Consider the following 11,400-nt stretch of genomic DNA (forward strand, 5'->3'; position numbering starts at 1 on the left):
TCCCCTTAGGATCCATCTCTTCGGGCGGTTAGTCCCTTTCTTGAAGAGAACGGCTCTGATACCAATTGAGAGCACCTAGAGGGGGGGTGAATAGGTGATCCTGTAAAAACTTAAGCTTATAGTCACAAAAACTTGTTAAGGGTTAGCACAATAATTGCCAAGTGGCTAAAGAGGAGATCTTGCACAATACGACAATCACAAAGAATTCAACACAGAGAAGACACGGTGATTTATCCCGTGGTTCGGCCAAGTACAAAACTTGCCTACTCCACGTTGTGGCGTCCCAACGAACGAGGGTTGCAATCAACCCCTCTCAAGCGGTCCAAAGACCCACTTGAATACCACTGTGTTTTGCCTTGCTTATCTTTATCCCACTCGCGAGGATTCTCCACAAATTGGAGTCTCTCGCCCTTACACTTAAGATTCACAAAGAAGCACAGAGTAAGGGAGGGAAGCAACACACACAAATCCACAGCGAAATGCGCACACACACGGCCAAGAATCGAGCTCAAAGACTATCTCAAAGTTCTCACAAGAACGGAGCTCGAATCACTTAGAATGTCAATCGGATGCGCAAAGACTGAGTGTGGATGATCAAGAATGCTCTAAGGTTGCTTGGTGTCTCCCTCCATGCGCCTAGGGGTCCCTTTTATAGCCCCAAGGCAGCTAGGAGCCGTTGAGAACAAATCTGGAAGGCCATCTTTGCCTTCTGTCGTCGGGCGCACCGGACACTGTCCGGTGCCCGATTTCCTTCCTTAAACAGCGCAGTCGACCGTTGCAGATGCGGGAGCCGTTGGCGCACCGGACAGTCCGGTGCCCCCTTCCGACCGTTGGCTCGGCCACGTGTCCCGCGCAGATCGCGCGGCCGACCGTTGGCCCGGCCGACCGTTGGCTCACCGGACAGTCCGGTGCACACCGGACAGTCCGGTGAATTTTAGCCGTACGCCGTCAGCAAATTCCCGAGAGCGGCCTCTTCGGCCGAGGCAGCCTGGCGCACCGGACACTGTCCGGTGCACCACCGGACAGTCCGGTGCCCCAGACCGAAACAGCCTCTTGGCTGTACACAGCAAACTCTCTTCTTTTCTTCTTCTTCCTGTTTCTAATACTTAGACAAGTATATTAGTACACAAAACCAATGTACTAAGACTTAGAAACATACCTTTGCTCTAGATTTGCACTTTGTTCATCCATGGACATTGATTCACATTTAAGCACTTGTGTTGACACTCAATCACCAAAATACTTAGAAATGGCCCAAGGGCACATTTCCCTTTCACAAGCAACATTCCATGTCATCTAGTTGACATACTCAAGCCCTCCCAACCATATACATTCATTGATCCATCCTATACATAAGATTTAGACCACTACAACCAACGCAAGTGCCACAAAAGAGAGAGCAAGCAAAAGAGAGCTACTCATTTGAGTCTAGCACTAGTGCCTTGTGAGAATCATTGAGAGACAGTGTGTGCTATATCTTTGTGTTCATTTGTGCGTGGAGTATTGACTCCCATTGAACCTCCTCCGAAGTTTTGGAGGCCTTGTAAAAGCTAGCAAGAGACACCAAAGAGTGGTGGTCCTTGCGGGATCGAGAGTGATCCTTGAGAAGAAGAAAATCTCGCCGATCCTTGGGTGATCGGTGGAGAGAGGGAAAGGGTTGAAAAAGACCCGTCCTTAAGTGGACTCCTCAACGAGGACTAGGCCTTCGAGGGCCGAACCTCGGTAAAACAAATCACCCATGTCCATTGTGTTTATTGCTTGTGATTTGTTTGTTTTTCCTCACTCTAAGTTTTTCCTTGCACTATTCTTTGCTAACCTTATTTGGTGTTGCCTTAAGTTAAATTCTCATTTAGTGAGGCAACACATTGCAAGAAAGAACTCGTGGCATTACTCTTCTTATCTAAGCCCTTGTGATTTATTCTCATAAGATTTATTAGTAGTATTGATTTATCAATTCCGCATTATTTGAAAGCAATACTCTTTACAAGCAAGGACTTAGTTTTTATACTCCGATAATTGTATATCTTGTTCTAACCACTAATCAAGGGATCTAGTTGGGGGATAAAGTTTTAAATTTCAGGTTTCGCCTATCCACCCCCTCTAGGCGACTTTCACAAGGGTGAATACTTATGTACTCAGCGGCCCACCATCACCCATGGAGTGGAGATTCAATGCATTGAGTAAGTGGAGCTCAAAGTATTTTGTAGGAAAAGCCAAATTTACTGCAGGGCTATTTTATAAAATATTTTACTTTTGTCAAAGCACATTCTATCCAAAAAGAGTAAAAAGTTTTTCATTATCAAGCCAAATCCCCTGAAGTAAACCATCCATGAATCTCGGTATTTTTCCACTGTTTTCATTTTCAAAACCAAAAGTATCTACTGGACTTCTCGTCTACTATAGCTCACGGCTCGGCTGCCGGACCTTTCCAATCCATTTTTGAAAATATTTTAGAAAACAAAACACTAATTGTCAAAACTAAACCATAACTCATTTATACCAGTGGACACGTACTATTCAGATAGATTTTTAACTCTGCGTAGAGGTGTACACTTTACCCTCTAGTCCGGCTCTGCAGTCCCACTGCCATAAAACCCGATACCGAAACTCTTTTCTCCCATGCATGACTTTACCATGTTGGTTATATTAAGAGGAACAAGGCCACCATCTCGTCCAAAACCAAGACGACAATGTGACCCTTCCTTTTCCTCCGGTTCTCCCCGGCCACCGATAACCTCGGGTTTATCCCATGCAAACTTGGATCGAGCGTCTGCCCATACAGGCTCGAGCGTTTGCACTTTTGAGAGTTTAGGTAAGGTATAATGACAAACCGGTCTTACGAGAGACGAAAAAGTCCATCACGCTTACGCATAACCCCAATTGAGCCAACTTCTCTTTGGACCCTCCCATGACCAGGGAGAACGCGACCATACCGCTCATGGTAGTGACAATGATAACCGTTCACTTCATTTTTTTAAATCAAGTTTCTTTTGCAAAACTCACTTTTTCTTAAATCACTTTGTAACAAAAAATTGTAAAGAGTATATGGATTATTCACGGCAATGTTCTAAAGTTGGGTGACTATATCATCATGTCTATTAACAGCAAAATATATTAACAGCAAAATAATATAACACGTATTTCGCGCACCCCGATGGCACCGCCTACAACGTACGTGAACGACGTCAATGGCTGTCGGTTCCTTGACTCCTCGTGCAGTGGCTCTGTAACCCTGTACGCGGCACCTGCTACGCCCCAACTCCAGCACCTGACACGACTCATGCTCCTCGCTAGTCGCTAGGGGCTAGGACAGGCAAATCAGTTCTTCTTCCTCGTGCCATTCTTCTCGATGGCATTGCAGAAATCCATAGGAGACGAGACGAGGATCAGATGAGCCCTGAACCCAGTAATAATTTTGAAGCTGCACTGTATGACATACATATTACATTAGCCGTGTGGTGCTGGCGCCAGCTGCCTGATCGATCTGCACTTCGATAGGAAACAATGAGGAAATGCCAATTTGTTTGTTCGATTTCCTTTTCATTTTACAGCATAATGTTAGTACGGTCGATTTGCCTTGCTTGCCGGGACTTAGAAATTTTGTTTTAGCTGTGCATAAGCCGGTTCTCAACAATATCGAGCAAAAACAAAGCAGTAATTAGGGATGGCAACGGGGATTTCCCCGTCGGGGAATGGCTCCCCATCCCCGTCCCCGCGGGGAGGAAAATTCCCCGTCCCCGTCCCCGCGAACGCACACGGGGGAGATTTTTCTCCCATCCCCATCCCCGTCGGGGAATTTATCACCGTGGGGAACCCCGCGGGGAATCTTTCCCCACTACAAGTACAATATTTAAATATAAATTTAAATTAATTGTATCAAATTAATACAAATTTAACAAACATGATTGAAAATTACAAGAGACATCTACTTTAGAGTTTAGTTTGCTATTTTATAACATATCATACATTGAGTTTTTACTATAATTCTAACAAATAAATTGACTAACTTAAATAAAAAAGTTTCGTGGGGCGGGTACACGGGGAACGGGGATGGGGGATGGTTCCCCGTCCCCGTCCCCGCAAACCCGACGGGGATTAAATTTCCCCCATTTAGATCCCCGCGGGGACTAAATTAGTCCCATACCCGTCCCCTAATAGGGGAATTCCCCGCGGGGAATCGGGGATCGGGTCTCCATTGCCATCTCTAGCAGTAATTCCTCAAACTAATAACCCTCGACCAGCCTGCACTACACCCACCGGCACCGCACTTGTCTCATCATTCTGTCGTGGTGGATGGGCAAGGCTTGACGCAGTAGCAGAGAATCCCGTCGAGCGGGACGGGAGAGATGCGGCACCTGCCGCCCGTGTAGCCCTTGCCCTCCTCCCTGCACCCGATCGCGCAGTAGTCCGACCGCACGCACAGATGCCCCGGTAACCGGGTGCTCTGTGTCAGGCAGTCGCGTGCCTCAACCGCCTGCATGGCGGCCACCACGAGGAGTGTCATCAGCAGCAGCAGGAGGACGCCGGCGGCAGACAGCTTCCCTCGTGAAGACTCCATTAGTTACCGGATTGTTATTCGTTTGAGCGCCGATCCAATCCAAGGGAAATATATGGAAGTAACCGTGGTGGTGGAACTATCGAAGAAGCCGTTCCAGAGCATGTGTGTGTATATATATATATATATATATGATCCGTGTACGGTGGGAAGAGAGGAGAGAAACATAACGCTCCGACCGACCATTACTTGTAGGATGTTTATTGTAGCAGTAATTCGCATTTGGGTGCTGTTTGGTTCAAGAAATGTAACGCAAATGGTAATGGTTTACGTTCGATTACTGGCGGTAACAAATTTGAATAGGCTGGTATCAATTTTTAGTGTAGTATTCGATTACAGTTGGACTAAAACAAACATGATTTAACGTTATTCGTTACCCATTACGTTACAAATTTGTGAACCAAACGGCACCTTGGTTCCAGCATTGGATTCTCGTTTCCTAGGGTTCCCGTCTGTTATTTATTTTCTCCATTGTTGTCAAATGGGAGCTCACTTGATCTGAAATCCAGATTCAAGATCAACCCACTTCTCGATGTCTCTGGCCAAATCCTCCGCTAGCCCAGTGTAGGAATGCGGGGTTAGCTTCGAAAGCTTCGATCGAACCTCCTCCGGTATGTCTAGACCATTAATGAATTGCTGCATGCTGTCCTTGGTGACAGCTTGGCCTCTCGTCAGTTCCTTCAGCTTCTCATAAGGTTCAGGTATCCCATATCTTCGCATCACCTACAATGAGTAACAGCAGTAACATGATACATGTCTGATGCACGCACAATAAGCACTTGCTGACAGCAACCAAAACAGAATTCAAGGGGAAATGGACAGAAGGAAACAGATGCCTTACTGTCTGTATTGGCTCAGCAAGGACCTCCCAAGTTTGCTCCAGGTCTTCAGCTAAACGTGATTCATTCAACTGTAAAGGCACCAATTCAGCATAGTAGTTCTAGCCTGATCATAATTACATACAACGCATGTTTCAGGTCAATAGTAAAGAAGAGCAAACGTCTGACATTCCCATGCAATTGTCCAAGAATGCAAGTGTGTGCAGTCGAGCACTGCACAAAGGAACTTCCTTATCCTACCAAGTCAGTAATCCTCAGCTGGTTTGAGTGGTGTGATCTTTTAGTTGGGTAAATACCTACGCCTAGCAGTCACCACTAATTTATAGTGTATTTTTCCCCTGTTAGGCCAACACTTATGAAAAGAGCAAGTGGTGAGGTACATCTATCTGCTTTGATCATCAAGCATTCTGCAAGTATTTAATAACCATAAGCTAAAAATTAAGTATGCATCAACTATATTGAAGATACGAATATATCATCTGTAACCAACTATATCATCTGTAACGAGACAAAGGACAAGCTCTGGGTCACCTACCTGAACCTTGCTGATTCCACGCATGGTAGCTTTGTAAGCCAATAGAGAATGACCTAATCCCATACCCAGGTTTCTCAAAACAGTCGAGTCTGTTAGGTCACGCTGTCAATGATACAACATGGTGGTTCATCAGTATAAGTACATACTAATGAGATGATAACTATAGTTTAAGATCCAATCTCGTATAGGTATCATGAATACAGGCACCAGGTTTTCATCCTGATACCTCATGCTAGAAAAACTGAAATTTAGGCATAAAATTGGATTAGACACAATACCTGCAACCGGGATATTGGTAGTTTCATGCTTATACCAGACAATATAGAATTCGCTTGACATAAATTGCCATCACTATTTTCAAAATCAATGGGGTTGATTTTATGAGGCATAGTGGAAGAACCAACTTCACCAGCCTTTGGTATCTGAAAAAAGAAAAGAATTTTGGAAGGTGTTGAAAGTTAATAGGGAAGATAAAAACCAAAAATCCAAAACCATCAATTTGTTTCCTTGCAGAACAAGTTTAATCCTCCCAAACTGTGGTGTCAACCCTTTTTAGTTTACCTGCTTGAAGTAGCCTAATGATATATAGGACCACATGTCTCTATCAAAATCAGTCAACACATTGTTAAACTGGGTGAATAGATTGAAGAGCTTTGATATGTAGTCATGAGGCTCAATCTGTAGAAGGGATAAAACTGCATCAGAACCAACAACATTGATGGTTATGATCACCCTAGAATCTGAGAAGCCTTCCTAATTGTGCAAGAACATAGAAGAAACTAAATGTCAAGACAAAGAATATAGATCACCTGAGTAACATAGGGATTAAACTGCAAACCCAAGGATCTAACAAACTCTTCTGCCACCTTAGGCCAGTCAACTTCAGGATATGCAACCACATCAGCATTGTAATTGCCAACAGCGCCAGCAAATTTCCCTAGTATCTTCACCTCTGAGAAACTCTTTCCTATATCAGATAATCTGGCCGCGAAGTTTGCCATCTCCTTTCCCACAGTTGTTGGTGATGCTGGCTACAAGAAGGATTGAGAACAATTTAAGACAGGGCTCCAAATCAAGTCTTTCTTGGCAAAGCAAGAGCATTCCACTAAAATAAAAACGATTGAGCAAGACAACTGTGTCCCCTATTGCATCAAAAGAGTTACTGAGCTGTACTCCACAATGCAACAATGCTGAAGAACATTTTTTTACTTATACAAATATTTTCCCTTTTTCCTGTACAAATGGAAAGGTTGAAGATCATCTGCCAGAACAGTATAATAGTCTTTTTAAATTCCGTAGCCTGTGTTGATAAATAATGCAGGTTTGTTATTTTCTTCATCCATGTTGCCTTGGAAATAGCTGAATGAGTTGATCAATCATTCAATTCTATTCTGTTCATTATGAAAACCTAGCAAATTACTATCACTCAAAATCACCTTGCTGCATCAACCAGAAAAACTTACAAAACATTAAGCCCCGATAAGTAATTGTTTTATATCGTATGTCTCATATAGAAGCCCTTTGAGAGCTGTCTATGGAGAAGCTATGCTTCAAAGTAGTGGTACATATACCTTCTTTTTCTTGCTGTATAACAGTAATAAAACATTATGTTAAAGGTGGCTTCATAAGTCATACCTGCCCATGAGTTCGAGCCAACATAGGGTAGCCTGAATTTTGTGTTGCCAAGGAACACATTGCTCTGCATAGATCGATCATGGCAGGGAACATAACTTTATTTACCCCCTCTTTCAAAGCCAATGCATGTGATAGATTGTTAATATCTTCAGAGGTACAACCAAAATGGAAGAATTCCGACACCTGGAAACAAGTTCAAGATGCCACTGAGCTTAAAGTCTAACCAGGAATAATTATTCCTAGACACATTAAGATCCTAGTTGCAACCTTTGCAATCTCTGGATTTGAGCTGCACCTTTGCTTCAGAAAGTACTCCACGGCTTTCACGTCATGGTTGGTTACTTTCTCGATTTTCTTAACTTCTTTTGCATCATCTATGCAAAAATTCTCAATAATGGCATTCAACAAGGACTGAGCTTCCTTGCTGAACTGAGGCACCTCAGTGATCTCAGGAATTTGAGAAAGTTTCAGTAGCCACTTGATCTGAGGAACAAGAAAGGCATGTCAGCTAAGCAACATTAACAATAACAACAGAAACAGGCTCTCTAGCGTCCTCCAATCAAAATTATAGACAGACACCGTGTTTGCAAGGAGCTCGAACTGTCCGAAATGTCAGATACCTCGATGAGAACGCGGTATCTGATTAGGCCGAACTCGCTGAAAAAGGGCATCAGCTCCTTGACGAAGCGATCGTACCGCCCGTCCAGCGGCGAGAGCGCCATCAAGCAGAACGTGTCGTGGTCCGGCAAGCTGTGTAACTCCTCCAGCGACCTCTCTGCCCAGTCCAGCGGAGCATCAGCCATCTGAACAACACGGCACAACCCGTAAGTCACAAGCAACCAGTACCTCAATAGCAAGATTCCGGAAAGTTCCACGTGGAGGAGGCATGAATCGTCACCTCGGTGGAAGCCCCGGCCACGGCGGCGGAGGCTGAGCACCGGAGGCGCCGAGTCGGGGGAGCACAGGCGCCGCGAAGCCCGGTGGCTCTCGGGGTGGCGACCGAGCGCCGAGAGACCGCTACGGCGGTTGCCGGGGTCTTGAGCGACGGCGGCGCTGACATGATTCTCGAGTCACGGCGGCTGCTGCGAGTGGTTAAACCCTACGCAGGGGAGGATACGGTGGGAGTGCGGGGAGTGGGCGGAGATGGCTGGGCATAAAAACCACAAATGGACACCGAAAAAAAAAACGGAATCGAAAAGAAAAAACCGAAACCAACCAAATTAAAGTATTTTGGGTGACCATTCTTTAAAACCGAACTAAACTTTTTGGTTAACCGAGTGGTCGATTTTTTTTTCTTTTTTACACAAATTTTCGGTTGTCTTATTTAAAATCTGAACTTAAAAAAACAAAAAACCGAACTGATATATATCTTTTTTATTTTCAGTGCTTTGTGTAATTATGTCATCAAGAAGATATTCATCTGTAAGTGAAAAAATGAAAAGGAAAAAACGTGTGGATGATCTCATAGACTCACAGAGAGGAGCTATTGACAAGTTTTTCAAGAGCAATGCTAGTGCTTCGACGAATCCAAATGACACGTTTGCGTTGGCAATAGTTCCCGTGGGGACAGAGGAACCAACCAATGAGAATTCTAGAGAAGAAGAACATGTTGATATCAACGTCGATGATAACAATGTAAGTGACCATGAGAATATGTCTAATTCATCAGATGCACATGCACAGTTTGGTAGCGTTGATGAACAACCTGACATGCACAACTTTGAATCAAATACAAGGTATGGTGCAATACTTTGAGGCATACAGAAATGAGGGGTTTCCTTCTAGTCTGATCATATCCAAAGGCATTGGGATGAAATGGTTCTAGAGGTGTCACACCCGGGTTTCGGGGCACCAAGACCCGGGCGCGAACAATCACCAGGTGTGCTGGGACCAAGTCTCACACATATGATGAATCATGGCACAGGATCGAATGTCACATCTTTACTATATAATAGGAGTTCTGTACAAAATAAATAAATAATTACATTATAAGGAGACAACGGTCCAGCAACCCAAAGTCGACTGGGAGACGACGGCCTAGACCTCTCACGAACACATCAAAGCATCATCCAAGCGCCTCATCCTGCGGTACATGTTCTTGACCTGTGGGGGGGGGGGTGAGACAGCAAGAGTGAGCTCACATACGTTCATAGCTCAACAAGTTGTGGGGAATAATGTGCATGAGCTCGCCAAAGGTGGGAGCTCAAGTGAAGTGTAAGGCTTACCAAAGAGGATGGTTAGAGCTGAGTGTTGCTTTTAAAGTTGGTCAAAATTTTATTAGCAATTACTAAGTATAAGTAAATACCAACCCAATTAAATAGTAGAACAAAAGTAACAACATCACCTGCGATGCAATGCATATGACAAATTGAATTTAGTTCCATAAATTAATCATGTGAGGGTCCGAGCTGCTCATGACCGTGAGCACGGCTAGTATACCAGTTTTACACTCTGCAGAGGTTGCACATCTTTACCCACAAGTCATGTTACCCATCTGCCAAGGGATCGCGACTTCCCATACACCTCTACCGAGGAGGCGAGGCAGGGTAACACTACGAGGCCTTTACAAAGTTCCACTAGCTTCAGAAAACCCGCTACAGTTTATAGGAAGCTCCAATGCAGGAATCCCTTGCAGGACCGCCATCGCAGCAAAATCCTCCCGAGGGCCTCCCTACACTGACCACTCCCCTACTGCCCTTGCCCCTTTCGGGTAAGGTAGTCCTCCACTAGCTTTCCTAATTAATCAGCCAAGGGCATCCCATTATACCCTTGTGGTAGCACTGTTTTCCCGGGTGGTCGCTCCATGTTCCAATTAATATAATGATCTTATCATGAACGATAAATAACAACGGATAACAAAAGTATAATCATGAGTAATGTATCTTCATACCCAAAACCACATAAAGCACTAGCAAGTACTACCCAAAAAGTTCAGTGGTAACAAGGTATAAAGATAATCAAACTAGAGTAACCTATTGGGTCCCATCAAAATTAACCTATGCAGATCATTATGATTAATCAGAACATGGCTGGGTAAAAAGAAGTGATCAAGGGCACAACTTGCCTGGCACTTGAGATTCCAGGTACCAACTTGCTCTTCAGCTGACTCGTGATCTCACGCTAGTCGTAGTAATACAAACAAACAGTGTATAGGCAAAATTAACATTACACCAAACATAAGAATAAACTGCGTAATAATAATCTATGCGTCGCTATGAGATCGTGGGAACGAGAACCACTAAAATCGGAGTTACGATTATGAAGTTATGGTTTTCCAAAGATCCACGTGGTTAAGAATAGTCTTAGTGCAACATTTTAACCTATATTTCATGACAAAACAAAATTACCAGTTGATAATAAATATTATTGTGAAACTAATGCAACTAGAATGGATCAAAATAGAGTTACGGTTCTCTAGTTATGAATTTCTGGAGTTATTTAGCACCTAGAACAGATTAATTCAAAGGAACAATTTTAATTCAAGTTTTATGGCTAAACAATGTTACTAGTTGATAGATAATACTAAAACAAAATTATTGCAACTGGAATTACTCAATTTGAGGTTAGAATGAATTAAATATGAATTAAGCAAATTCCTAGATTTATTTTTGCACTAAAAATCCTTTTTCTAAATAAATTCTGAATTTCCCAAGGATTCTGGACTGTGGACACTATTTTAACTAAGACTAGGGTGCTCTGTGCAAAATTCCGGGCCTGTTTTATAATTCCTTTACACGCATCAGGACGGTGGGTTGATTTGATAAAAGGACAGGGGCTCTTTAAGAATTTGTCACAGCCGAAGGGGTATCAGCTGCCGTGAGCCATCCGATCGCCCA

General features: G+C 43.7%; 2 protein-coding genes across 3 annotated transcripts; both read right to left on the reverse strand.

Moving 5' to 3' along the window:
- Nucleotides 1-4,143: 4,143 nt before the first annotated feature.
- LOC111589243 (uncharacterized) lies at nucleotides 4,144-4,716 on the reverse strand. Its single transcript, XM_023301036.2, has one exon. It carries the CDS (start codon nucleotides 4,556-4,558, stop codon nucleotides 4,277-4,279), a length of 282 nt encoding a protein of 93 aa, XP_023156804.1. The 5' UTR covers nucleotides 4,559-4,716; the 3' UTR covers nucleotides 4,144-4,276.
- Nucleotides 4,717-4,832: 116 nt separating this feature from the next.
- On the reverse strand, nucleotides 4,833-8,739 carry LOC100193777 (uncharacterized). 2 transcript variants are annotated; one of them, XR_004852382.1, is made up of 10 exons: nucleotides 8,463-8,717; nucleotides 8,185-8,367; nucleotides 7,832-8,047; nucleotides 7,565-7,747; nucleotides 6,739-6,960; nucleotides 6,491-6,607; nucleotides 6,208-6,351; nucleotides 5,930-6,031; nucleotides 5,397-5,500; nucleotides 4,833-5,278 (listed from the first exon to the last, which is right to left on the reverse strand). XR_004852382.1 is itself a non-coding variant. In NM_001358077.1 (10 exons), the coding sequence occupies exons 1-10, from the start codon at nucleotides 8,622-8,624 to the stop codon at nucleotides 5,045-5,047; spliced, it is 1,632 nt and encodes a 543-aa protein (NP_001345006.1). In that variant the 5' UTR covers nucleotides 8,625-8,739; the 3' UTR covers nucleotides 4,833-5,044. The 2 variants fall into 2 exon arrangements, 1 of the variants encoding a protein (NP_001345006.1); NM_001358077.1 differs by having other exon boundaries at nucleotides 5,397-5,465; nucleotides 8,463-8,739.
- Nucleotides 8,740-11,400: the final 2,661 nt, after the last annotated feature.

This window comes from Zea mays, chromosome 9, assembly GCF_902167145.1.
Source record: "Zea mays cultivar B73 chromosome 9, Zm-B73-REFERENCE-NAM-5.0, whole genome shotgun sequence".
Taxonomy (NCBI): Eukaryota; Viridiplantae; Streptophyta; class Magnoliopsida; order Poales; family Poaceae; genus Zea; species Zea mays.